Source organism: Melanerpes formicivorus, unplaced genomic scaffold (assembly GCF_026170545.1).
Source record: "Melanerpes formicivorus ecotype bairdi unplaced genomic scaffold, bMelFor1.0.p_v2 SCAF_5, whole genome shotgun sequence".
Classification (NCBI taxonomy): domain Eukaryota; kingdom Metazoa; phylum Chordata; class Aves; order Piciformes; family Picidae; genus Melanerpes; species Melanerpes formicivorus.
Window position 1 is genome coordinate 20944621 of NW_027142357.1, and position 26397 is coordinate 20971017.

Sequence of the window (26397 nt, forward strand, 5' to 3'; positions counted from 1 at the left end):
TTCCTGTAATGGAAACCTGTAAGAAGTATTTGAAGCAGAGCATCCTCTGGGGTGAAGAACTGTGCTCTCTCCTTCACCTGCTGCAGGGTTTGGATGTTTTGGATCCAACATCCAGGCTCCCCCCGCCGTGCCAGAGCTCTCCAGGATTTTAAGAACCAGCAAAGATTTCTCCAATCAAAAGGAGGGGGATATCTGTTATTATTACACAAAAGGAGAAATTAGGAGAGCTCCTGCTCTACACAGATTAAATTTTTTTTTTTGCCTTTTGATTACTGGTGGTATTTTCTCCCTGATGCTCACCAGAAGCATGAACTGAAGAAGGAATTTGAACTGGAAAGTGTATATGGACATACCTCTCTGCCATCCTTCCTCAAATACACAGGATTCAGACTTGCCATTGGCCTTTGTGTAGTAACAAACTCCACCAACCAACAAACCCTTCATATATCCTTCCCTTTGTTTGTTCAACCACTCTTGATGCACTGTTAGCCAGGGAAATCAGAGTTTTGTGGTGTAGTCTGGAAATTAGCAGTAGTCTTTGACCCAGGCCACTGCCTCAGCTACATTACTCAGTTTCTTTTTATAAAGCATTCCCTTGTACAGTCCTGACCCTGTTTATATATTCCCATGCCAACAGCTTTGTTTTGCTGTAGTTTTGCACTTTCAATTTTATCAGCTTCTTATGGACAAGCAGGAGCTTCTTCCAGGTTTTAGCTATCCTACTAGCACATAATACTAAGGCTAAGTACAGTTCATAGTAGCTGGTGCATGACAGCAGACCTATTACCATATAGAAAATTTCCTATACACACATATGCCTACCATTATGCATTTATTTTCGTAACTTAACTTACCTAAATCATCTCCCTCCCAGGACCTTTTTCTCTTTTGGGTACGTTGTTATCTTAAACCAGCTTCATCCTTTGGAGATACCCTTATACCCAAATGTGGAATAAGTTGGTAACAGTGGTACTTTAGAAATGTTTCCTTTTAATAGAAGAGAGCAAAAATGCCAAGATCTCGTATGAATAGTATAATGGCTACCTACTGGAATAAAAAAATTTCTTCTGTCTCCAACATTCACTTTGACTAGCAAATAGCATCAGCATCTTGACTCAATTAGTTCACAATTGCTAATATTTCAAGTAGTCGTCTTTGATTAATCTACTCTCAGCTGCTTCAAAGCCACAAAAAGCACCCCTTTTTGAGCATGACAATGTATTTCACACTATTTCCCACTCTCACAACAAATGAGGTAGGTTCTGTAAGGTTTAAGAACGATAGTTAGGAACAACAGGAAGGAAAAGATCAATTATTTATATCCAGCTTAATTAGAAAAGCAAACAAACAAACAAAACCACAACAAATAAAAACTAAAACAAACAAACCAGTAACAGATCTGTGGACAAACTGAAAGCAAGCAGCCTCACAATTAAGTTCCAAAAACAACAGAAGAGGCCAACAGCATGTTACAACAGTGGTAACATGTAGCAGCACATCTAGAGAAAAACACTGTCCTGGGTTTGGGTGAGATCGAGTTAGTTTTCTTCTTAGTAGCTGGTACAGTGCCGTGTTTTGGATTTAGTGTGAGAATAATGTTGACAACACACTGATGTTTTAGTTGTTGCTAAGCAGTGTTTGTCCCAAGTCAAAGACTTTGCAGTTTCCCATGCTTTGCCACTGATTAGGTGAACAAGGAGCTGGGACAGAGTGCAGCCCAGATAGCTGACCTAAACTAGCCAAGGGGATATTCCATACCATAGAACATCATGCTTGGTACATAAACTGGGGGAGCTGGCCAGGAGAGGCAGATCTCTGCGTAGGCATCAGTCAGTAAGAGATGAGCAACTGCACTATGAATCACTTGTCTTCATGGTTTACTTTTCTTTCTTGTTATATTCCTTCTTATTATTTATTATTACTACTATATTTTAATATTATTATATTTGTAGTTCTTAAGCTGTTGCCTATCTCAATTCACAAGTTTTAGTCCCCTGCTCCAGTTCTTCCCTGGAGGAAGGAGGAGTGAGTAAGCAGCTGCATGGTGCTTAGTTACCAGCTGAAGTTAAACTATGAGGAGACACACACCAAAAAAATGTAACCATACAAAATTGTACTATGCAACAGCCCTTACTATTCTTTTGTATGACCTGTAAATCAGACAATTTGAATCTCCCACAGCTTGAGACCTACCAGTTCTTCATATGCTGTCTTTGTGCCTTTGCACAAGACAGAGTAAGGTCTCAAACACAAACATCTCAGGCAACTAGCAAATATCCATCATTAAAGCAATGCTCCTGAGAATTCAAGTATATTATTCTGCATATCTTAGACAGACTGTTCAAAGCAGCTCTCTACAGTTCATTAAAATAGATGAAGGGCTAAAAGCAGGACTATTTACAAGGAAGTATTCAAATAAAATCTTAATTTATCACTTCTTATATTACCATCCTGAAAACAGGCAAGACCACTCCTAAAAACCTTCAACTGAGAAAAGGAATGTAGCAACAATAGTCAGTGAGAAAATTAAAACAGTACTGCACAGAAAACAAGAGACCACTAACAGCAACTGCAGGCTGCTGAGCTACACCTCAGAAATCTGCAATCAAAGCACTACAAAAGTTGGACCAATATCTTAGTTACTAAAGCACTTAAACTAAAACACACATCAGTTTCATAGCAAACCACATCAACATTTTGGACCATTTGTGGGACTATAAGAACAAAAGTATTTGGCATGGATATACATCACTTCACTTAAATGTGACATTTTTAATACTTCTATAAGCAAAAAACAACTCTTGGGGCTCATCTCACTGAGTGGCAAGGACTGCACACTCACAAACAATTCCTTAAACTATTTAGAACAATTCTGTTAAAAAGTTAAAATGGACATGGGTGTTCCCTCCTAGCCTGTAAGTGATGATTACAGTATAGATATGGACAAGAATGAATAGGTGAAATCAGTGTAAACATACATAAGCACCATTTTGTGCGGCCTGTGCATTGCAACAAAAACCCGTCAAGAAAGACGCACCTGGCTGTCTTGGAGATGTCAGCACAGAATATCAAACCAGTGTTAGAGTGGCAGCAGCACTGTCAGTGCAGTAGCCAGTAGAATAGGAAAGTGACTTTTCTTGAAACAGAACAGCAATCTCCTTACTGCTCTCCAGAAAAGATGGGGTTTGACGGGCAAAATAAACAACCTTTGGTGTTATCCAAAGGTTGACATCTACACTTGAGTTCATGCTGTCCAGGCCCTTACAAAGAACCAGTGCCTGATGACACAGCAGGCCAGCAGAATAATTTGTGTGGCATTTGTCAGTGACTGTAACTTTTATTGTCTTCATAACACAAAACAATACAAATTGTTAAAAAGTGATATTGTTTGGTAAAATATTCAGTATATTTAAAGTATAAATGCATCTTCAGACCAAACCAGATTACAAGCACACCAAATAATTTACAAAATCAAGCAGCTATCATGATCAAAGAAGTATAAAAGCCATGAGTTCCAGAACCATGCTCCTGGCACCTAATGTTCTGTACTAAGGAATTTCATTCTTTTGTGCACTAATCCTACTCCCCCCGCCTTGAGCATGTGGAAGAGTTATGTAGTTGGTAAAGGCTTAGGGCAAGGGGAAGGACAAATCCTATTGCAACTCCCCTTCTCCACTTATGTCAGAATATGTAGGGTTAGGGCTAGGCCATTAGGGTTACAGTTAGGGTCCATTAAGGTTAGAGTTATGGTTAGGCTGCTAGTGTTAGCCCTTTGGGGTTACAGCTGCAGTTAGGATTAGGCCATTAAGGTTAGGGATAGGGTTAGATCACTAGTGTAAGGCCATTAGGGTTAGTGTTAGGTGATTAGTTTTATCCATTAGGGTTAGGATAGGGTTATATCACTAGGGTTTGGGTTTAGCCCTTAGGGTTAGGCTATTGGGGCTTGGGGTCAAGTATTAGGGGTTGGGGTCATAGTCATCTTAGTTTAAGAACAAGGTCCTACACCTGGGATGGGGCAATCTGACACACAAATACAACCCCATACCATCTAATCAACTAAAATATGGCACCAAGTGTCTCATCCAGTCTCTTAAACACTACCAGGGATGGTGACTCCACCACCTCCCTGGGCAGCACATTCCAATGGCAAATCACTTTTTCTGTGAAGAACTTCTTCCTAACATCCAACCTAAACGTCCCCTGGTGCAGCTTGAGACTGTCCTCTTGTTTTGGTGCTGGTTGCCTGGGAGAAGAGACCAATCCCCACCTGCCTACAACCTCCCTTCAGGTAGTTGTAGACGGCATTAAGGTCTCCTCTGAGACTCCTCCAGCCTAAGCAACCCCAGCTCCCTCAGCCTCTCCTCACAGGGCTTGTGCTCCAAACCCCTCACCAGCTTTGTTGCCCTCCTCTGGACATGTTCCGGCAACTCAACATCTTTCCTAGACTGAGGGGCCCAGAACTGGACACAGTACTCAAGGTGCAGCCTAACCAGTGCTGAGTACAGGGGCAGAAGGACTTCCCTGCTCCCGCTGGCCACACTATTCCTGATACAGGCCAGGATGCCACTGGCCTTCTTGGCCACCTGGGCACACTGCTGGCTCATGTTCAGCCTACTATCAACCAGTACCCCCAGGTCCCTTTCTGCCTGGCTGTTCTCCAGCCACCCTGACCCCAGCCTGTAGCACTGCATGGGGCTGTTGCGGCCAGTGTGTAGAGGCCGGCCCTCAGATGTGCTAAATCTCATGCCCTTGGGCTCTGCCCATCTGTCCAGCCTGTCAAGGTCCCTCTGCAGAGCTCTCCTACCCTCTAACAGATCAACACCTGCCCCCAGGTTGGTGTCATCTGCAAATTTACTGATGATGGACTCAGTCCCCTTGTCCAGATCATCAGTAAAGATATTGAACAGGATGGGGCACAGCACTGAACCCTGGGGGACACCACGAGTGACTGGATGTGGCACCATTCACCACCACTCTCTGGGCTTGGCCTTCCAGCCAGCTCCTAACCTTGCACAGAGTGCTCCTGTCCAAGCCATGGGCTGACAGCTTGGCCAGGAGTTTGCTGTGGGGGACGGTATTAAAGCTTTTGCTGAAGTCCAGGTAGACTACATCCACAGCCTTCCTCACATCCACCAGGTGGGTCACCTGATCATAGAAGGAGATCAGGTTGGTCAGGCAGGACCTGCCCTTCCTAAATCCATGCTGGCTGGGCCTAACCCCATGGCCATCCTGTAAGTGCTATGTGATTGCACTCCAGATGACCAGTTCCATAATCTTGCCTGGCACTTGGGTAAGGCTGACAGGCCTGTATAGCCAATATTGAACATTAACAGTTTAATATTGTGTTTTAAGAAAAATTAAGTTCAGGTAACAGCCCAATTTTACAATTTTGTGCTTTTATACACATGCAGTTTTTCTCTCCCAGGAAGATAAAATATAGCTATATTAGTTTGTTTTTATAATTGGAATTATTCTTTTGTAAGCAGTTTCAGATAAGACATAATGTCAGCAGCAGATGACCAAACCAGAACAGAACATTCTACAGGACTGAGATCTTGGGCCAGCTGAGAAAGCTTTTTTGCCAAGGTATACCCCTGCCTGGGCATAGCAATATCATCCTTCTTCAAAAATGTTACTGGACATAAGTCATTCCCACCATCACCTATATATACAATTCGGGCATAACGTACTCCTTGCTCCAACTTCTTATCTAGAAATTCTTTTAAAACCTTCCTTTTGCAAAGGTTTTTAGGGCACTTTGAACAATGATGAGTGTGGAAGTTCTGCACAGTAAGGTAACCAGTACTGTTGAATGCTGCAGGGTTTGTAAACACTTCATCAAACACCTTATGGAAGTCAGCAGCTTTCAAAATCCAGTCAATAAACACTGCATTAGAATCCGAAACAATGATGCAGTCAAACAACTCTTTGTTCTCAGCAATGAAACCCAGAAGATCAACCATTCCTGCAGTGAAAGGAATCGTTGTCATGGTTCTTTTCATCTCATCTTCTTTGACGCCATTCTCTCCCAAGTAGACAAAGACTCTGCCCATATATTCTGTCCAATGTCCTGGTTGGTAGGAGTTTCTTAATCCATTAGGGAGTTTTTTCTCAGGAGCACATTTCACAATCCAGGTATCACTATTTTCATCTATGATTGTATGGTCAAAATCAAAAACCAGCAGAAATTTCATAGCTGTCAGAAAATAGTTTCCAAAACAAAACAAAATTATTTATATAAACAAAAGTACTAAATTCCAACCAAGATCTTGTGTAGGGCAAATACCTAAACAAAGTACACTATTTATGGCCACCACACCTAAGGGAAGTTGTGCTGAAGCAAAAAAAGCAGTCTGTAAAGGTCAAAGTTCTAATTCAATATAACACTTTAAAATAGACAACGTTAAAATACCTAAACTTATGCTGTATAGTTACTAATACCTCGTAACACAAAGTCAGTCTTCCAGTACTCATGCACTATCAGTTTGACCAACAGCTCTGAATTCCTCCATCATCTCACTCGCCAACACAAGCAAAGCAGGATTTTCCTGGCAAAGCACCTTATAATACATTTCAAAATTAAACCACTACTGAACAGATGGAACCAGTCTTTTTAGCAAGGATACACCAAATGAACGCAGCCAACGAAAATATTGCCATTTGTGGATGTGAAAAAATAAAATCAATCTGCTTGCTGTAGTCCCGCACAAATTCAGTACCTACAGCCCACCTGTGGGCTACGGAAATCCTAGGAGAAGGAGGCACCTCATCAGCTGCTAAACGCAGTTCTCTCGCAGGCAAGTCTTCCCACACCCTTAATACGAGCACTGCCGCTTACCACCGCACCCGGCGACCCTCAGGCCAGCGCCCCAGCCAGCAGGCCGCGCAGCCACCTAAGCGGCTCACTAGATGCTGCTGCTGCTGCTGTTGCCGCCGCCAGACCGCAGCGCAACGACTGCCCCGGCTGGTCAAGCACCACGGCCGCCCCGGCGGGAGGGCCGCGGCAGGCCGAGCGGCTGGCGAAGAGAGGGCAGCTGACTAGCAGCACTGGATCGGGGTCTCGGCGGCAGCCCGAAAGCCCGTGCAAAACGGCGCAGCCGGCAGCCCCACGCCGAAACGCTACCGCCCTCGCACGGCCTCACCGCTACGACCCGCCGCCGCGCGCGCCGCTTCCGGCTCCCTCCGCGCGAGTCCCGGCGCTGCTCGGCACGTGCCGCAAGTCCACGCCATCACGTGGCCCTGGCCTCCAGGTTGCCCGGCAACAGCGCGCGTACACAGGAAGCGCGGCGCGGGCGATGGCGGCGGCAGAGCCCGCGCTCCCCCGCGGCAGGCTGCGGCGGCGGCGGCAACTAGCCCGTGAGTGGAGCCTCCCCTATGGGCATCGGGGGAGGGCGGTGCAGAGTCTGTAACCGCGCCGGCTCCGGGAGGCTGTAGGGATGTTCCTTATCCCGGTGTGCAAGGTGGCTCCCCCAAAACACGCCCCTGGTCTTCCAGTTGCAGCACGCCAGGCAGGCTGTTTCTCCCTATGAATTACCTAGAAAGAGCTAATCTGAAACCGGTAGCAGTGCAGGATCTTCCCACAGCCGTAGCTAGAGAAGAACTGCGTACCTGGCGGGTCCCTGTCCATAGAAAACAGACGTGTCAGTGAATTGTTAGTTTTGGTAAAGCTACCTTGCAACACAGGGAGAAGATCAGGCCTGGTCCTCATAATAAATCAAAGAGATTAACAGCTTCACCTGAGGCAGACATCAGAAGGCTTCCTTACAGTTTAGACATGGCATGTCACTGAGCTGCCAATCAGAACAAGAATTTCTAACAGGACGCCACTCCAGAATGCTATTTCCTTCAAAAATACTGGTGGCAGTTTGAATGACATTAAACAAAACCTGGTGATCATTAGAAAAGCTGTATTTATGCATGCACATGTGTATGTAAGCCTAATTCAACAAAGAACTGCTAATCATTCCAACAAATCAATAAACCGTTTTACAGCAGATCTATTTTAGTGACTAAGATGACTGCACAGAACAAGGGTAGCAAGGCATGACCTGTGCCCAGACTGCTGCCTCATCCAGCCAGTGGAACAGCTTTACCAATATTCTCCCAGAGCTACAGGCCAAGTACATGGCCATAGTTAGACAACAGATACCTATACCTTGTCTTAGCTCTGGTGTATGGGTTAGGAAGAATAATGGATACTACTGTAACTTAACACTGTTACTACACAAGAATTCAATCCTGATACAAGTTCGAACATAGAATTTTCTGACATCAACCGCAGTGTCTTTTCTTCCCTCTGCACAGCACCACATAATTTAGAAGAAAATAATGTTCTAGATGGGTATTTTCTTCCAAATGAAGATCTTCATCAGGTAATTGTATTGCCAAAAGCAGAATGGGAAAGGATTCAGGACAATCTTGATAGAGCAACTAGAGAAGCAGCACGCATACTCACTGAGAAGAAAGAACGGGAAGAAATGCACTTACGCTCCAAAGCTGCTGTAAAAGGCTGGCCCAATACCATCATGGTAAGTACAAGGTACATTTATAAATAAGGGGATTTATTTTCAGACATGCAAAACCACTCAAGAGTAACATTTCTAACTGTACTCTCTTTGTTTGATATTTGCTTTTAAGTTACTTTTAAATACATTTAATATCTGACATCAACCTTCTTTTTTTTTTATTAAATATAAAATGCAAAATTAAAAAACCCCTCAACCATTCAGAATGGCTTAGATCTTTTTAATCCACAGGCTTTAAATACTAATTTCTAATTTTATCTGCATTGTAGGGTGTGGCACAACAGAAACTTAAAGCCAAAAAATTACGTGAAGAAAGGGAAGAGGAAGAAAGAAAGTTACTTGATCTGGAGGAAGAACAGTTCCAAGCAGCAAAACGGAAGGAGGCTATCGATCGTGCAAAAACCTACCTGCGCTATCAGAATGAAAGAGTGAAAGGATTACATGTTTGTTGACAACTTGTTGCTTTTCAATTCAAATTGTACTGAATGTTCCGAACACACTAATTACATTAAATGTTCTCTTGCAGAGCGCACTTCTACTTAGTGAGGTCCTAAAAGAAAGAGATGCTCAAGTTGAATTTAAAAAGTTAAAGTCAGATGTTAACAAAAAGGAGGATGAAGAAAAGGAATGTGAACATAAAGAAGCTATTCTTAGAGAGCGAGAAAAGGCACATCAACATTATATGAATCAAAAGGCACTACGCAGAGATTTGCTGGAACAGTAAGTAATAATTAATCAAAAGTAACTTTTTTAATTTAAATTATCTTCCCACAAATACATTCTATAAGGTTTTTACAGAAATTTGCTAATAATTTGATTCACAAGTGTGGCACTTTAAAAGAAATATTCAGTGCTGCAAAAGATCTTGCACAAAGGGAAGAGCTGTGATAGGCACTGTCTTTTAGTTGTCAGTCCACACAAAAGTTACTGAAACTGTATTTTAACTCAGCTTTTGTTCCAGAAAAGGAAAAGGTCTGACCAGATTTTCCATTTGCCCATAACTAAAGAATACATCAAGAGAACACATCACTACTGCCACCACTATTTCCTCTCTCAGGTCCCCCAAAAACCTTAAGGAGGGGTCCCTGGTGGTAGTTATATGACTGGCCCTGATAGTCTGATAGAATAAAACAAATTCCTTGAGGCAGAGGAAGGGTTCAAGTTCTTGTCTCACATATTCCATGCCCAACACAAATTCTCACAGAACTTAGTACAGAATGCTACCAACTTAAGCTGCTGCCTGCACACACAGAAGGAGGAGCATAGATATGGTGGGACCTACTGAAGAAATCTTGGTCACTACAAGTCCAGCAGAGATAGATCAGAACATTATGAATGTAATGGTGCTAATGAGTCACCCAGCTAAAACTTGGTACCAGTAGACTGTAAACTGTAAGCATACCACGCAGCTCATTATTACAATGGTAGCCCTCAGTCCTCTGGTAAAGATGTGAGACTACACAACACTAAACAATTGTGGCATTTTTTACTGCCGGTATTCTACCCACTTCCAATTCAAAGAATCATATTCTTCTATGGTTGTGAAGAATATCTCTCTGTTCATTACTTTATGCAGACACTTGTTTATTTCTTCAACTCCTTTTTTTCCAATTCAGAATAAAGGAGCACAAGCATCAGGTAGATCTGGCCAAGCTAGAAGACAAAAGAGAAGGGGAACAAATACAGAGACTGTACCAACTGTACCAACTGGAAATTCAGAGAGGAAAAGAAAAGAAACAGGAGGAAAAAGTTGAATGTCAGAGGCAGTATCATGTAAGTAATAGCAAAGCAGAGAATTTAAAATTCTTGTTTCACCTCGGCTGCCTGGAGTGAAACAAAAGCATTCATATATCTAAATGGACCTACTGGCAATGGGAAGTTTGCTGACAGCTTCAGTAGCTTCCAATCATATGCCTAACCTGACAGTTGCAGGCCATGTCTTTCCTCTGTGCTGTTGAGGAAGGCTTCTTGCATCATATGCCTTCTCCTGTTTGAAAGGACACAGGCCCTGTGTGCTTTGACTCGTTTATGGTTTAAAAAAAATAAAAATCTGTAGACATCAAGAAATATTCTTCTTGACTTGAAAACTGATTTTAAAATGCTCCACATATCTGCACTGGTTTAAACCCATTTTTTTCTCTGTTAATAAGTCAGAATAGTCTGAGACTGAGCATGACAGTGCCTTTTTAACTTGACTTTCATTTTATAATTTGAGAGGTTTGAAAATTTAGTCAATACCTGCTGCCTTCTTTCTTCATCTTTAAAGACATCTTGCTAAATGCAAACTAGAAATGCCTCAGAACCATTGTGGCCAGCATGCAAAGGACAGTTGTCTTTTTGCACAAAATTATAGAAGACTCCTTTTCAGCTATGATTTGGATTAAGCTTTTAGACTGGGAGTGTTTTGGATGAGGTGGGTCAGGAGCAGCATGGCCTGTGTATGTGTTGGTGGGGGCTGCACAGTCCTATTAGTAGGTCCTCCATCATGCATGAACAGGGAGGCAGAAGTAAGTGAAAGTACTGAGGATCCCTTCCCTCTTTTCTCTTTTTGAAAGACACATGGAGAGAATAGAGTGCAATTCTTTAAAGTTGCTGCTCTAGGCCCAGATTTTCTGAACTTCATCACTTATATCAGGACTATTTTGCCCATGCAGGAGCATTTATCTAACCAGAAAATAATCAAAGCATTAGAGGAACAAAAGCAAATGGAAGAGGATGATCGGATTAAAGCTCATTTTAAAGCAAAGGAAACTATTGCCAAGCAGATAAAAAAGAAAGAAGCCGAAATGCATAGGTAGGTATAAAATGAGAGTATAAATTCTAAATAAACTAAAAATCATGCTGTAGCAATTTAAAAATATTTCAGGATGATGATACAAACCACAGTCATTCTAGAAATTTTACCCTACTGACAGGGAAAGTAGAGAATTCAGGAGAAAAAAAGGACATTATTTCCTATGCTCTTTAGTAATAGGTGTGGAGGGGAGTCATCTCTCTGCCCTTCATAGTACAAAGACTTGGAGAAATGCAAAGCTCTATGCCATTGTGTTTGGAACAATAATTTTCCATATGGCTTCCAAGCCTCCACCTTCTCAACAATTAAAGACAATTAAAATCCTTAACAAAAGTATTTTGGGACCTAAGTTGCTTTTCTCCAAATTAGGTCAAGAAAAATAATTTGACTTCTTAACTAGGCATCTATATTAATTAATTATATCAGGCTATTATTAAGGGAAGATGGTTTAATAATTCCACATTGAGGGTTCCAGCAGGACACCACCACTGAGCCAATGTGAGGTTCATTCTCTTTCTGCTTCTGGCCAATACTCCTAACATTTCTCCAGTGATGGCAAGATGCTAGGCCGTGTCCTCACTGAATGATCCAGTTCATTATTAGAAAGAAAGGTACTTTCTCAATTGTACTTGCTACATCAGGTAATTAAAAAAAAAAAAATAAAATAAGAGCAGGGTGGGCAGGCCAGTCTGCATGGCAAGAAGACTAGAAGTAGGATTGCTGAATTTGATAGCAAAAATACTTCAGGTAGACCCAGGTATTTACCCTGGTACATTATGGTAGCTCATGTTCTGCAGATTAATACAGGAACGTCAGAACAAAATTGTTGACCAATTAGCTGCACAAATGAATGAGACATTAAAGAGAGAAGATGGTCGTCTTGCTGCAGAAATTGCAAAAAAAGAAGCTGAACAAGAGAGAAAATTCAAAGAGAAAAAAGCCAAAGAAAAGGCAGCCATTGAATCTATTGCTGAACACAGAGCAACTGTGGTAAGAAACCTTGCCTGTTCTTATTCCTTACTTCAGCTGAAGAGCCTGTCCAAGATCACAGATACTGGCACTGCTGCCAGGCATCAGCATGCTTCATCAGATCAGAATGACATCTCTCTTGGGGTCCTCTTTCCCTCTCCCACTTCCATGTTGGGCACACATCACACATCTGCCAGGGCTGCTGAAAGCTTGGGCACTGGCCAGCCACAGTGACTGTGCTTATCAGAGTACTGATGCAGGGCTGCTTCTGCCAAAAGGTGTGACTACCAAACTTTTTTTGTGTATTTTGTGAAATACAGATGAAGATGAAAGCAGAAAAGGAGAGAGAGGAAAAAGCAGAGGGTAAAAAAGAGTATTATGCATTGCTGGAAAAGAACCTTGACTACCTCGAAATGGAAAAAGCCAAGAAACAAAGACAACACAATGCAAGCATGGAAGTACAGAAAATTCAGATCCAGCAAATGGTAAACAGGGCATCTGTATCCTGTCAATCACTTCAGAAAGAAACACACATCTAAACCAACTGCACTAGCTCTGGCTTGAGAGGAAGTTTTCTTTGGGGTTTTGTTAGTGTGATTTGTATTTTTTAAATCATGTATGCTCCACATATGCTGGTGTTGGGAACCATCCTCCTCTCAGAGCAGTGGTGTGAGTCAGGGCTGGTTGGCAATGATGTATCACATCCTATCCTGTACCATCACATTCTACCGCTACCTCCTTTTATCTTCTGGGCAGGTTACCAAAGACCAGCAGCTAATGCTGATGTTCACTCAGCTATTCAATGTACCGTTTTGGGGGGTGGTACAGTAGAGGAGAGAAGTGAGGAGGGATGATATTTGCCAAGTATCAGCTAACATCCCTGCAGATCTCCTGTAAGCTGTTACTCTATGTTTCAAGGGATAGTTACATTATGTAAAAAATACTGAGCTTTTTTATTCCCTTTTCCTCATCAGGCTGAAAAGCAATTAAAAAAACAGCAGGAGAAGCAAGCAGATTTGGACTACAATGCTCAGAGAGAGTATATCGCACTTTGTAAGGAGCGTGAATTTCAGAGATATGCAAAGCAAGTAATTGAATCGCAGTCAAAGACTACGCATCATCTTTACCCTCTTCTCAAAGCATCCAAAGCTGGAAGAGGAATTGGACATGGGCCATCTTCCAGAGGAAGAGAAGAAATAAATACTAGTTATCAAGCACAGGATGGTGCTGGAACATAGTTACCTTGCTGTAGCTGTAATACTGCTCAAGAAGTTAAAAACATTAAATAACATTAAGACTATCCAGACAGAAGCAGTTTCCATGTGGTTTAAACAAAAATGTATTTTTTAACCTTATGGGCAGAGTTGAAATGTAAATGATCTACATCAAATATACACTATGAAACCAGAAGTCCATTATAAAAAAAACAAACAACCAAAACAAAAACAAACCAACAAAACCAAATGAAAACAACAAAAACCCACCAAATTGCCAGAGAACCATATTGTCTCAAAAATCCCCAGCTGGTATTCCATAAAAGTTAATTAAACATGAGACAGCAATACATAATATTTAATTGACCATCAACATAACCCATTCAAACCAAAAGCTCACTATTGCCATTGTATTATTCATGGTTCACAAAATAAAAATCACTCTCCCAGGTTCTTCAGGCCTGGGATATGAACTCCTAGTGCAAAAGGTCACTTTCCACTAGCCTACTTCCAGTTAAGTATTCCCCATAATAGGAAAAAAACAAAACAACTTTACAGAATCTAGAGGAAGCAAAACTAACCTAATACATGTAGAAGTTAGCATTTTGCAACTACCTCTGTAAAATGAATGTTATGCTATAAATTAGTTAAAAGAAAATATAAATGTGATTTGAAAAGACACATAGGAGGCAAATGGGCCCCAATGTAGCTGTAAATTGCTATTACAGAAAGAGCTTGGCAACAAGAGACAATATAGTTGCACTGTTCTTTTAAAAAAAAAAGACTAACAATGACTCAAGATGCAGTAAATAGATGCTGATCTGAAATTCTTCCTCTCACTATTCAGCAGACTTGCTTTCCAACACCAGTCACAAACATATCTCACTGCTTATGCTTAGCTGCTTTGCTGAAATTTTACCATCATGTTCCTGCCTTGGACATAGGTAGCATTTCCTATGACTCACTCCACTAGCAATCTAGGGTCTAAACAGGATATCCCCTATTTTGAGTCCACTGAAAACAAAGTCCAAGCAATCCAAAACTTTGCTTTGTGGTGCACAATCTTCTGTTCCAGCCTCCCACCCCAGCAGCTCGACTTTGTTGGCCAAATTATAAAATGCATGATACAAGTTCTAAAAAAAATCAGCAAGTTTGCCAACCACAACAAGCTACATAGTGCTGTCAGCATGCTGCAGGGAAGGGATGTCATCCAGAGGGACCTTGACAGGCTGGAGGGGTGGGCCTATGCCAACCTTATGAAGTTCGAAAAGACTGAGTGCAAGGTCATGCACCTGGGTTGGGGCAATCCCAAGCACAAATACAAGCTAGGTGATGGGTGGATTGAAAGCAGCTCTGCGGAGAAGGACTTGAGGGTGCTGGTTGATAAGGCACTTGACATGAATCAGCAATGTGCACTGGAGGCCCAAAAACCCCAACCATATCTTGGGCTGCATTAAAAGAGGATCAAGGGCCAGCAGGTCAAGAGACGTGATTCTGCCCCTTTGCTCTGCTGAGACCCCACCTGAAGCACTGTGTCCAGCTCTGGAGTTCCCAAGAAGGACATGGATCTGTTAGAGAGGGCCCAGAGGAGGGCCATAAAGATGATCAGAGAGCTGGAGCACTTCTGAGGACAGGCTGAGGGAGCTGGACCTGTCCAGCCTGGAGAAGGCTCTGAGGTGACCGTATAGCAGCCTTCCAATACTTGAAGTGGGCCTGCAGAAAAGCTACAGAAGGACTTTCTACAAAGGCACGTGGTGATAGGACAAGAGGCAGTGGTTGTAAGCTACAGCAGGGTAGATAAAGATTACACATAAAGAAGAAGTTCCTTGTAAGTTCTTATGAGGACAAGGAAGACACAGAAATAGATTGCCCAGAGAAGTTGTGAACATCTCATCCCTGGAAGCATTTAAGACCAAGATGGATGAGGTTTTCAGCAACTTGGGAAGGTATTCCTGCCCATAGCAGGGGGCTTAGAATTAGATGATCTTTATGGTCCCTTGCAACTCAAGGCATTCATTATACAAATCCAGCTCCCAGGGCCACCAAAGGCCTTCTTCCAAGAAAACTGCCACTGGGGACCATTTTTTAAGTAACAGAGAAAAGTGACTTTCTAACAACCCCAGCTACAGGCAAGCCTATAGTGAAATGAAGGTTCCGTGTAAGAGATGGCACCCCGCAAGACCAGGCCACGCCATCACGCAACAGCACCAGCCGCGCAGAGTGGAGATGATCCAGCAGGGCAAGACCCCGAGCTCAGAGCTGACAGAGAGAGGCAGGGAACACGGTACGTCCTCTTACCGGGTACAGGCTCGCTATAGGAAAACGAGCCAGCTGCAGAAGGGGACGGCTACCGCACGCGTGCAACCGGGCCGTGGCCTCTGTGGAGACTACCGCAACTCAGACTGGCTCTGTAGCTGCGCGATCCCACTCTTCAGCAGGCTGGGCCAGGCTCAGCCTCCCCACAGCGGGCGCTGTAGCTCCGCAACTCTCTGGGGCGAGGCTGGGCGGAGCTGTGCGAGTTGTTAGAACGCCACGGTGCGCCGTCTGCTACTGTTTCCTTCTGCGGCTGCTGTTGTGCTGGTGAGTAGATGCTATTGTCCCCGTCAGGGTCAGCAGTAGGCGGGGCGGCACACGGCCGGAGCGCTCCCGTGGGCGCTACCTGCTAAAGCCGCGCTGAGATGACGGTGGTGGCGGCGGCGGCCACCGTTGCTCCTTCTCGGAGGTAGAAGAGCGAGCCTCGGCTTCCCGGGACAGACGGACCGTTACCCTCTCTCTCTCTTTCAGACTTTGGCGCTTCCTGGAGAGCTGGGTGCTAGGTGTGCGTCCGGCTCGCGGAGAAGAAAGGCCGAAGATGGACGGCGAGTGGCCAGACACCGCCCGCCAAGAGGCAGCCCTGGAGCGCAGCCGTTATTTGGACCGCCGGGCCGTGGCCCAGGAGCAGCTGGCGCAGTGAGTGTGGTCGAGCCAGTGGCGGCAGGACCTTCAGTGAGGAGAGCGGGATACAAGTTAAAAAACTTCCCGTGGAAATTCCTGGTTTCCACGACCCGCTCGCACGATGGGTGCGGTGGCACGCCGGGCTGGCAGAACACGAGGGAGTTTATATATGGGGGCTAACCCAGCTGAGTCAACCCTGTTCTGGAGGAACAGGCCTGTGCCCAGGCCTGCCGCAGCGAGAGCAGTGTGCCCGCCTGGCATTGCATGGCATTCTTTGAAACTATTGTTTTTGAGCATCCTTCGCAGTGTGATTAGTCACCTCTGGTTCCTCCATTATGTAGCTCTCCAGCCTCAGAAACGTCTAATGGCTTAAACGAGACAGTCTGCGTTCTGGCACTGAGAGCAAATGGCTTGTCTCTCCCTGAGGCAAAACTCTTCATAATTACTGTTTTCCCAGCATCAGTCACGTGTCCAGCTACTACAAGCTGATGATAATGGCCATAATACCATGGCACTGCTTGGAAGAGAGCTAGCTGGCAAATTCCCAGTTTGTAGAGGGAGTGGGCTAAATCAAACAGGCTAATCTAATTCAATCTAGTATTCAAGTCTATATGGTGATCATTTTTGCTAGAGCAGGCTTAACCAGTGCCCTTGCACTAGGACTGAGCTTTGGCCAAAGGATTTACAGCTACCTTTTAAAAACTACAATTCTGGTTTTGATGGCTGACATACTACTTTCACTTCAAAGTTTGTGGTGGTTGTTGTTTCTTGGGTTTCTTTGTGGGTTTTTTTCCTATTAAAGTACCTGTAGATAGGCAGAATCTGTATCTGTTCTTTACTTCATGCAGTCCCTTGCTCATTTCTTCAACTCCTTTTTTCCAATTCAGAATAAAGGAGCACAAGCATCAGGCTGATCTGGCCAAACTAGAAGACAAAAGAGAAGGGGAACAAATACAGAGACTGTACCAATTGTACCAACTGGAAATTCAGAGTGAAAAAGAAACAAAACGGGGGGAAAACGTTGAATGCCAGAGGCAGTATCATGTAAGTAATGGGAAAGTAGAGAGTTCAGAATGTTTGTTCATCTTGGCTGCCTGGAGTGAAGTGGTTGCATTAGATGGACAAATAAATTTGCCTTCTGGCAACAGGAGTTTTTTTGACAGCTTCAGCAGCAATGGATCATATGCCTACCCTACCAGTTGCAGGTGCTATCCTGCTCTTGAGAAAGGCTCCTCCCCGTGAAAGTTGTGATGCTTCAACTGATCTACAATTGAAAAAGTCTGCTATAGACAGCAGGACTTGAGAATAGATTTGAGTTCCACGTACCTTCTCTTTTTCAGGCCTATATTCCTGAGGCTGAACACAACAGTATTTTTTTAACTTATCTTTCCCTTTAAATTGGCCATGTTTAGAAGATGAGCGAAGAACTACTTACCGCACCTGCTGTTCCCCTCCTATCCCAATGCCTCCTTGAATAGGGAGGCTGAAATAGAGGTATGGCGATACTTTCTCACACAACAATTAAATGAGAAACAAGAACTGTCACTATGACCTTACTTTCCCCCCCATACTCTTCTCCTTTTCACCTGAGTAGTCAAATCTTAGCCCACTGCCTCCCAACCTTGTATATGCAATAAAACCTATACACATACCTGTAAGTGCCATTTCTGTGTGATTACAAAACTCCTTGTGCCTCAGATCGTTGTGGGTCTACAGGCTTTTACTGTGTGAGCCTTTCAGTCTCTGTGTGTCTATGATACACAGAATGGGAGCAGTACAGTTTGAGCCAGTGGAGAAGTAGAAGAAATAATGTAAGTTAAAGATACTGTACTTGGGGCTGCAACCACATACCACAAACTACCACAAAAGTAAAATTAGCAAGTAGATCATGAGAGTTCTCTTTTGGGTTTCTATCTTCTGTAGCTTCTCCTTTGATACAACCAAAAAAACTCTCATTACAGGGTAAGTCTTTGCTAGGTATTTTTTTTCCATTTTGTTTCCCAAACCTTCTTCTACATTAAAGTACTTTTCCATTTAAACAGGAGCATGTAGCTGAGCAGAAAAAAGTGAAAGCTGAAGATAAACAAAGAGAAGATGAAGAGGATGATCGGATTAAGGCTTATATTAAAGGAAAAGAAAGGATGGCTGATTTGACAAGAGAAAAAGGTGTAGAGACTAATAGGTGCGTCTGGGGCTACAGTTTTCAACACTAGGATTCAAACTTGTTTTTTTTTTTTTTTTTTTGACAAGTATTACTCAATTTTTATGTTAGTGAAATCAGAACTTTCAGATGCAAGCAAGTTTTCTGTAATTTAAACTTGAAAAAGAAATAGAAAGTCCAAAATAAAATGCATACCAGTTCTGGTAGTGATTGGTGCTGCTGAGGGTCGAAAGTAGGATTGTTGGCTGTGAGGAGCAGTGTCTCAGGTGATTGTGAGTTGCTATCCTGGTTTGTTATGGTAACTTTTGTTCTCCTGTAGGATAATACAGGAGCATAAGGACAAAGCTGTTGAACAATTAACTGCACAGATGAATGAGGCATGTAAGATCGAAGACCGTCGTATTGCTAGAGGAGCTGCAGAGGTAGAATATGAATACCAAATGAAAAACAAAGAGAAAGAATTAAAAAAAAGAGCTGCCATTGAATCTATTACTGAACACAGAGGAACTGTGGTAAGAAACCTAGCATGTTCTTATTCCTCTTTCTGTCATGTACTTGGACTTCTGAATACCTTTTAGAAAACACTATAGATTCTACCACAGTTGTCTTGAATGAGATGCATGTGCAAGTTCTTACTTAACGGCTGTCTCACATTTATCATCTAGTCTCAGAACTAACTCCTTAAGAAAAGAGAAAGCAGTGATGATCCTCAAAAAGAAAAAAAAAGAGAAAATAACAAAAATACTTGGAAGACTCTAACTGTAAATTTGTGCAAAAATTTTTCCAGATCCTGCATTGCTTTCTCAAACTGAGAAGCCTGAGCCATATCACAGCTGGTGGCTCTGCTTCCTGGGCATCAGCATACTGCATTGGGTCTGCTGATATCTCTCTTGGGGTCGTTTTTCCCTCTCCCACTTTCATGTTAGGTATACATCACACATCTGCCAGGGCTGCTGAAATCCCTGGGCTTGGGCACTGGCCATCCACAGTGACCGTGCTTATCAGAGTATTGATGCAGAGCTGCTTTTGCCAAAAGATATGACTTCCAAAGTAGCAGGCTATCTTCTTGGTTAACTTTTTGTGTATTTTGAAATACAGATGAAGATGAAAGCAGAAAACGAGAGAGAGGAAAAAGCAGAGGGTAAGAAGGCTTATAATGAGTGGATGACAGCAGATAATATCTCATTGGAAATAGAAAAGGCCAAGAAACAAAGCCAACGTGATGCAAGCATGGAAGTACAGAAAATTCAGATCCAGCAAATGGTAAACAGGGGATCTGTACCCTGGTAACCCCCTCGTAAAGAAACACACATTTAGACATACTAGATCTCCTGGGTAGGAGAGAAAGAGAGAGAAGAAACCCATCACACATGTTATGTGTGTGTTTTGTTTTTGTGGTTTGTTGGTCAGTTGTTGTGTTTTGTTTTAACCTGTGTGTACCACAAGTGCAAATGTTGGGGATCGGCCTCTTCTCAGAGCAGCAGAACAGAGGCCCCTTCCAGGCTGACTTGGCCCATGTTGGTTGGGGAGGATTACCAGGGAGGACTGGTAATAAGAAAGAGATCAACCATGACAGATTGCATCCTGTCCTGAGCCATCGCATACTACTGCTGCCCACTTGTATCTTCTGGGCAGGTCACCAAAGAGCAGTAGCTAATGCTGGTGTTAGCTCAGCACACCTTTTCTGTAGGGGGTATGGCAGGAGAGAGAAACGGGGAGGGGTGATACTTGGCAAATATCACCCAACATCCATTTTCTTCATTAGGCTGAAAAAGAGGCAAGAAAGCGGCAAGAAAAGCAAGCAGATTTGGACTATGATGCTCAGAGAGAAGCTGCTTTCTCTAGGGATCAAGCATTTCATCGATAAAGATGGTGAGTAACTGAATCAGTGCCATGACTAGATTTAATTTTATTCTAGTCTCCAAAAATCAAAGGAGGGAAGATGATGTGGGCTTCCTAACTAGGACAATTGGAAGTGTGGTATAATATCTACATATGCAATATTTTAAACAACAACAACAAAATGGCAGGGTGGGGAAAGATGGTTGATGTTACACCATTCATTTTCCTCCTGGCAAATGTGCGTGAGCCCCCAGCAAGCTCAAGGACTGCAAATACTTAGCCACATGCAGAAATGTTACAGCTTGTGTGTCCCTCAAAGCCCTGACTGAGGGCATGGCCAAGAATTCTCCTTAGAGCCAGCACAGACCCAGGTACTCTTTTAGTTGGTCAGTCCTGCTTGTCTGGACTGATGCACTGGTTTTGAGCAGTGAGGCATGGCTGGGGTGGGGTTAAGTGATTCTATCCATGTCAGTTAGTATGGCCAATAAGGGGCTCATCAGTGGAGTGAGGAAGTTGCTTCTAAGAACTTGACACCCATGATGCATCTATTTCAGAGGTTTTGATTAGAACCTCTGTCTGGTGTCAGGGCTGAATGCCCATCTCTGGTGGGGCACATTTTCTTATGTTTCATCAAAACAGGGCAAATCTATGATCACTCTGTAATGTGAACCAAAGCACAGTAAGTAGGAACAATCCAGAGTCTTCTCTCAAAAAAATAATTTATGATGTAAACTAAAATGCTACCTTTACACTATCAACTACAACTAATAGTTTTTTTTCCAGTTATCATGGAAGTATTTGATTTTTGGAAATCACACTTTTTTTTAAAAAGACATGGCAATTAATTTGTGAAATTAATTTGTCTCAAAGTATGTTTTTTCTTAGTTCACTAATGAAAAGTTTATTTCCCTTCTCTCTGACCCAGTGTTCCTTTTACTACTTCAAGCTTTATTGAAGAAGTAGAAAGAATGTAAACTTTTAATAAAACCTTTTGATAGCAGAAGCTGGAGCCTTGAGAAGAAGCATTGACTACAGCAGAAGTGGTGCTGAAATCTGCAGAGCTTAATAATGCTCCAAGTACAGCCCTAAGGGCATATTTGCACATGCTCACTACCATGCATCTGGTGAGTTAAATGGGTTTTAGTGTGCCTCCACAGCAGCAAGAAGCAAGGTGGACTGCAGGCTCATTACCTACTCAGCTTCAAGAAATGCCCTGTTCTGCAGTTTATGTGCATTTGAAGTCTATAGCCTGTTTCTGCAGGGTTCATGTCCCTTTCACTTTGAACATCTAAAGAAATACCAAACTCAAGTACCAGGAAACAGCTCTTCCTTTCAGTGTGCCCAGAGTGAAGTAGGAATCTTGCACAATTTTAAAGCATGTTGGCTAAAAACGTATTTAATTACCCAAACTCAGCATGAAAAAAAATCCATCAGGAATGATGATGTCACTTTATTCCATTGGTTTTTAAGCTGCACATGCTTTGTGTACTTGCTTAAAATGACTAGCCTTAGTTAGTAATCCCCTATAAAAATAGGCCAAGGCCACCTCCCCTGCCAGACCCCCAAATGTTTCAAGGACATGAAGAAATATGTAAGGCAGGAGGTTGGTGTGGCTGACTACCAGAGGTCCTTTTTCGTTGTTTAAAGATGGCAACAAAATACAGGGATATCTGCAGCTGATAAGAGATTGCTGACCTGAAAAAATACGTTAATTGAGAGGTACCTCTAATGCAATGTCTGTCACGTCTTTGTATTGGTTACTAGCGGAAGGTTTAATTACTAGCTAACAAAGCGGAACATGCTTTGAGGAACAATCTGACTGGTAAACTTCACTGGTTTTGCTCACAAAGTATGCTTTCAGATGGTGTGCTGTGTCAGCAGGTTGTAGCAGATGAGCAATATAATAGATACTGTCCTTACTAAAAGGCCAAGGCCTTAGAAATGCAAGGCAGCCCTCAGAGGGACTGAAACAAACCCTTAATCAAGGTGCATTTGTTCCCCCACTCTAGAAGTACTGTACACCAGCAACTTAATTTGAACATGGGGGCCTGCAGGACTACAGTAACACAGTACTGCCATCATGGATCTAATAACTCCTACTTAGAAAATGGAAGAGAGCTTTTCTAGAATGCCTCATACCCCAACTCACTGTGCAGCTCTTCACTGCTATGTAGTGCTCCACATTGGAGTTTCTAATTCTGGTCAGGTTCATTTAACATTACTGTCTTTGCTACTGCTCAACTCTGAAAAAGTTCGAAGAGGTCACTTACCTGGGAACAAGAGACTTGTGGTGCTGTGGAACTATTAAGGATGGACACTTTCACATCCCAATACAGATAGGTAGTGTATGGCCCTGAAAAAGAAAAGAACTTTCCAAAGCTTGCTTGTTTTGTTAGGTCAAATTATTTGTTCTGTCTCAGTAGCTAATTTCTTTCGGATGCCTATTACTAGCTTACACCTTTCTAGTACCTCTTGAAGAGAAGCATGCTACAACTAGCCTGTAATCATCATCTTGTTCTGGCAGTGTATCCTTGTCTGTGCTGAATCTTTCTTGTTCTGGCAGCGCACCTTTCAGAGAAGGAAAATTCAGTATTTATAAAAGCTCTCAAATAAAACATCAGTACAAAGACAATTCTCATCTCTGAAGGTTAAGACTTCAGAGGGAGTTCAAGTGAAGGCCAGAGGTATGACCAGTCTTCTTTGGAATTGTGCTGAAGGCTTTATTGTCATTAGACTTGGAATGTATATAGTCATGCCTATTGCATACCTGCACTGTCACTACTGCCACATAAAATGCTTTTTCTTTTGGTGTATCCTGGCCTTTGGCATTAAAAACCAGATACCTAACTGGACACACAATTCAAACCTGCCCTCTGGTATGTTAAAACTATCTGTTCAAAGCTGTATGATATTGTGTTTCATGAACCAGCATGGCATTCTCTTTTCTTGTAGTTTTCCTCACCTTCAAAACATCCAGGGAAATGCACAGTTCTGTTAAATGCTAAAGTGTTCAGACATCAGAACTGCAGGGCCAAGGAAATTCAGTGCTACATCTCTGTTAATAGTAATTGTGCTCTTTAAGTAGGTAAGAGCTGCTCTGACTCCTTTTCTAAAGAGGGAAAATAATAAAGGCAAGGAAAAAAAAACCCATCATAAACCCCCCAAGCCCAACAGACAAAGGTTAGTAGCATCAAGTGATACTTACTGAGCAGAGACAGCTAGGATCTGGGAAGTACAAATCCAGCAACTGGTACCAGTGGCACTAGACGAGGGAGAAATTGGTCTTTGATAAAGCTGAGTGTTACATTACTGCTAGAGAACAAGTATTTCTGTATCAGTTTCAGTTACAACCTATCAGTGCATATACAATTGTACAGCAGTTACTAATTATACAGTTAGACTCTGTTTCTTTCTTCTTCAGAATACCTGACAACTACAGAAGTATCTGCTATGAAGTCAGGCACTGTCTCCTTAAAAGTTATGTGCCTAAACCTATCAGCTGAAGTTAACGCCGGACCAAGGCGGAAGGCATGCTGTTTGCCAGAACCTGCCTATACTCCCAGCTCAGGAAACAAGTATCACAGCTACAGCCATAGCTTCCAATTGTGCCTTTATCTACTCTAGATTTACTAGGGAATAAAATAGTAGATCCACTTTCTTGGAAGTGAGAAAGTAACAACCAAAGGTAAAGCATTAGTTCATCTGTACTCTGTTTTAAGGTTGCTATTAAAACCTTATACTTTGGCTTAGAATTCTTAGTGAGCAAATAAAAAGTATCTGTCTGTAATGCAGAGAAAATCCATGTTGAATGCACTTTTTATTTGTGATGGTTTTCTACTTACTTTACTTTGGAGAATGCAGTGGAAGATAGTATTGTCTTGAGAAAGTTGTGGCACTGGCAAAGGCTTCAATCCTTTATGGGAAGAAAGATGTCTGCAGCAAAATTCTATGTTATCTACCACTCAAGTATCTAAATTGACTGTAGGGAATAGGAAAAAGCATTTTCCTCCTTCCTCCTAATCACTCTGCTGCCAGCACAGCCAGGGTGCCAGGCTGGGTGACTTTGATAAAAACTTGTTCTTTCCTCACTTGGGACAGCTTACGGTCAATTTTGAACTATCACTACACTTGCATTCACAGCATAAGTCAGGTAGTTCTTCTGTAACTAGTGAAAACTGCCATTTCACATGCAAAGAAGACTGATGTATTTCTGTTAAGTACAAGATTAAAGTTTGCAATTGGCAAAAAACCCTAGTGATCAGACACTAGATCAGCTTCATACATGGCTGCATTTTTATGTTATAACAGATGGACAGTGAATAGACTGTCATTTGTCATGCTGTGGTAAAAATTCTAATTCCATCTAGAGCTCACCACTATCAACCAAGTTAGTGTGAAATAAATATCTGATTATTCATATATGCAGTAAAAATGTACAGATCTTGATTTAACTGGATGATGTCCTGACAGCAAATCATCACACCTTGTACATCTGTATTGAGAGTAGTACCCTTTCACACGGCTGGAGATTTGGCACAAGTACTTTCACCTATCCAAGTTGCACCGTATGATTTAGGAGTGAATAAACAATCCCAAAGATGCTAAGTAATACTACAAGAAGCATACATATGGAGTACACTAACAGTTCTGCAAAAAAGCATTTATTTCTGACAAGTATTTTAATACACAAGTTGTACATTTCATACCAAGAATTCATTCTCCCAGCTGACAACTGGATCATCTTACCTCTTGGAAACTATAAATTACAAAATGTCCAAAAGATGGAGGTTTCCAAGCGCTCTGCTACATGTGTGCACAATACTGCCTGCATAATTAGCCACAATTCTTTCAGCTGGTGAAGAAAACCAGTTACCAGCTACCTCCTCTTGCCACTGTTCATAAATCAATAGGAGCCCTCTTCTTTCCAATCCTTCCAATCTTCCCCCCGCCCCCCATTAGCAGTGATGGCTAAAGCTACACATGGGCTACTTCTTACAGGCAGTTAGAAGGGTATGTGCAGGATATGTAGAAATGTCTAAGTAAGTGCCAAATCCAGCAAGATTTATTAAGTGCTTTGCATGTTGCAAAATTTCCGTTCAAAGTTAGGGTGCTGCATTAGCTCAGCTTATTGTCCTCTCAGAGTTAGCAATAGACCTTTTATGGAAAAAAAAAATTAGATCAAACCATATACATATTCAGCAGTTAAAGAGCCGTCCTCTGAACTTAATTGTATTAACTGCCCTGTTAGTTTCATTTGAACATGAACCTGATAAGGAAGGACACTAATTCTTGGACAAAATATACCTTGACCATTATTTAGTTTTACTGTTCCTTTTGTGAAATTTTACTGAAACGTGAAAATTTGTTTTAGTATGAGAGGGTTGCTTTGGTTTAGTTTTATTTTTACAAGGTTAGTATTCCTTTTGGCTTATAGGCAACACAGGTTTTGCTAGAACAGTGTTCCTAATGACATAAATTGCTCAAGGGTAAGAAATAAGAGTTTTGCTAAAAGTACGTATGCAACAAAATGGAAAGCTGAAGTTTCATGCAAAGCAACTGCAGAACTGCACAAAACTTGGATTTTGCAAAATGCAGAGTTCACAGACTTTTTAATAAGAATTTTCTTGAATAATTTAGTTAAATACTCCATTAGGAAAAATTACTGCTTTCAGCAAAAGGAGAAAGTAACAGTTCTTTACATTTCTACCCATGGACCCTAGAAGTGTGAAGATTAATTTTGTCACTGATATCCTCCAAGTTAAGCTGATAAAAAACCCAGCCCAAATTAACTCAAGACTGCTGTTAAAATACTAAGGGCCTTTCCCCCAAAAATTGTTCTTCAAGAGAAACCAATATATACACCGTTTAAAAGAGGTCTTCCATAAACCATAGGATGTGTTATCTCCAGGTTTCTACTCGAGGGAAAATCCTAAAAGCAAGGATATACATTTTTGTCAA

General features: G+C 42.3%; 3 protein-coding genes across 5 annotated transcripts; 2 read left to right on the forward strand and 1 right to left on the reverse strand.

Moving 5' to 3' along the window:
* Positions 1-994: 994 nt before the first annotated feature.
* PHOSPHO2 (phosphatase, orphan 2) lies at positions 995-7094 on the reverse strand. The gene is made up of 2 exons (XM_068138648.1): positions 6731-7094; positions 995-6196 (listed from the first exon to the last, which is right to left on the reverse strand). The coding sequence occupies exon 2, from the start codon at positions 6192-6194 to the stop codon at positions 5469-5471; it is 726 nt and encodes a 241-aa protein (XP_067994749.1). The 5' UTR covers positions 6195-6196; positions 6731-7094; the 3' UTR covers positions 995-5468.
* CFAP210 (cilia and flagella associated protein 210) lies at positions 6632-14097 on the forward strand. Its single transcript, XM_068139206.1, has 10 exons — positions 6632-6668; positions 6826-7356; positions 8305-8528; positions 8795-8968; positions 9052-9245; positions 10142-10298; positions 11180-11319; positions 12117-12309; positions 12609-12773; positions 13263-14097. Exons 1-10 carry the CDS (start codon positions 6632-6634, stop codon positions 13524-13526), a joined length of 2079 nt encoding a protein of 692 aa, XP_067995307.1. The 3' UTR covers positions 13527-14097.
* Positions 14098-16007: 1910 nt separating this feature from the next.
* On the forward strand, positions 16008-26377 carry LOC137441317 (cilia- and flagella- associated protein 210-like). Of its 3 annotated transcripts, XR_010987382.1 has the most exons (9): positions 16008-16082; positions 16287-16451; positions 17324-17480; positions 18479-18618; positions 18917-19109; positions 19696-19860; positions 20363-20469; positions 21365-21563; positions 23861-26377. XR_010987382.1 is itself a non-coding variant. In XM_068138647.1 (8 exons), exons 2-7 carry the CDS (start codon positions 16354-16356, stop codon positions 20462-20464), a joined length of 855 nt encoding a protein of 284 aa, XP_067994748.1. In that variant the 5' UTR covers positions 16008-16082; positions 16287-16353; the 3' UTR covers positions 20465-20469; positions 23861-24996. The 3 variants fall into 3 exon arrangements, 2 of the variants coding, with proteins under 2 accessions (XP_067994748.1, XP_067994747.1); XM_068138647.1 differs by lacking the exon at positions 21365-21563 and having other exon boundaries at positions 23861-24996; XM_068138646.1 differs by lacking the exons at positions 21365-21563; positions 23861-26377 and having other exon boundaries at positions 20363-20822.
* The last annotated feature ends 20 nt before the right edge of the window (positions 26378-26397 follow it).

What these genes read in the sequence shown, in the direction of transcription:
- LOC137441317 (XM_068138647.1), top strand. Translation starts at nt 16,354, where the DNA reads ATGGACGGCGAGTGGCCAGACACCGCCCGCCAAGAGGCAGCCCTGGAG. An exon ending in GCCCAGGAGCAGCTGGCGCA is followed by an intron (nt 16,452 to 17,323) that starts GTGAGTGTGGTC and finishes TTTCCAATTCAG; the next exon opens with AATAAAGGAGCACAAGCATC. An exon ending in AAATTCAGATCCAGCAAATG is followed by an intron (nt 19,861 to 20,362) that starts GTAAACAGGGGA and finishes TTTCTTCATTAG; the next exon opens with GCTGAAAAAGAGGCAAGAAA.
- PHOSPHO2 (XM_068138648.1), bottom strand. Translation starts at nt 6,194, where the DNA reads ATGAAATTTCTGCTGGTTTTTGATTTTGACCATACAATCATAGATGAA.
- CFAP210 (XM_068139206.1), top strand. Translation starts at nt 6,632, where the DNA reads ATGAACGCAGCCAACGAAAATATTGCCATTTGTGGAT. An exon ending in AATGTCAGAGGCAGTATCAT is followed by an intron (nt 10,299 to 11,179) that starts GTAAGTAATAGC and finishes TTGCCCATGCAG; the next exon opens with GAGCATTTATCTAACCAGAA. An exon ending in CTGAACACAGAGCAACTGTG is followed by an intron (nt 12,310 to 12,608) that starts GTAAGAAACCTT and finishes TGTGAAATACAG; the next exon opens with ATGAAGATGAAAGCAGAAAA.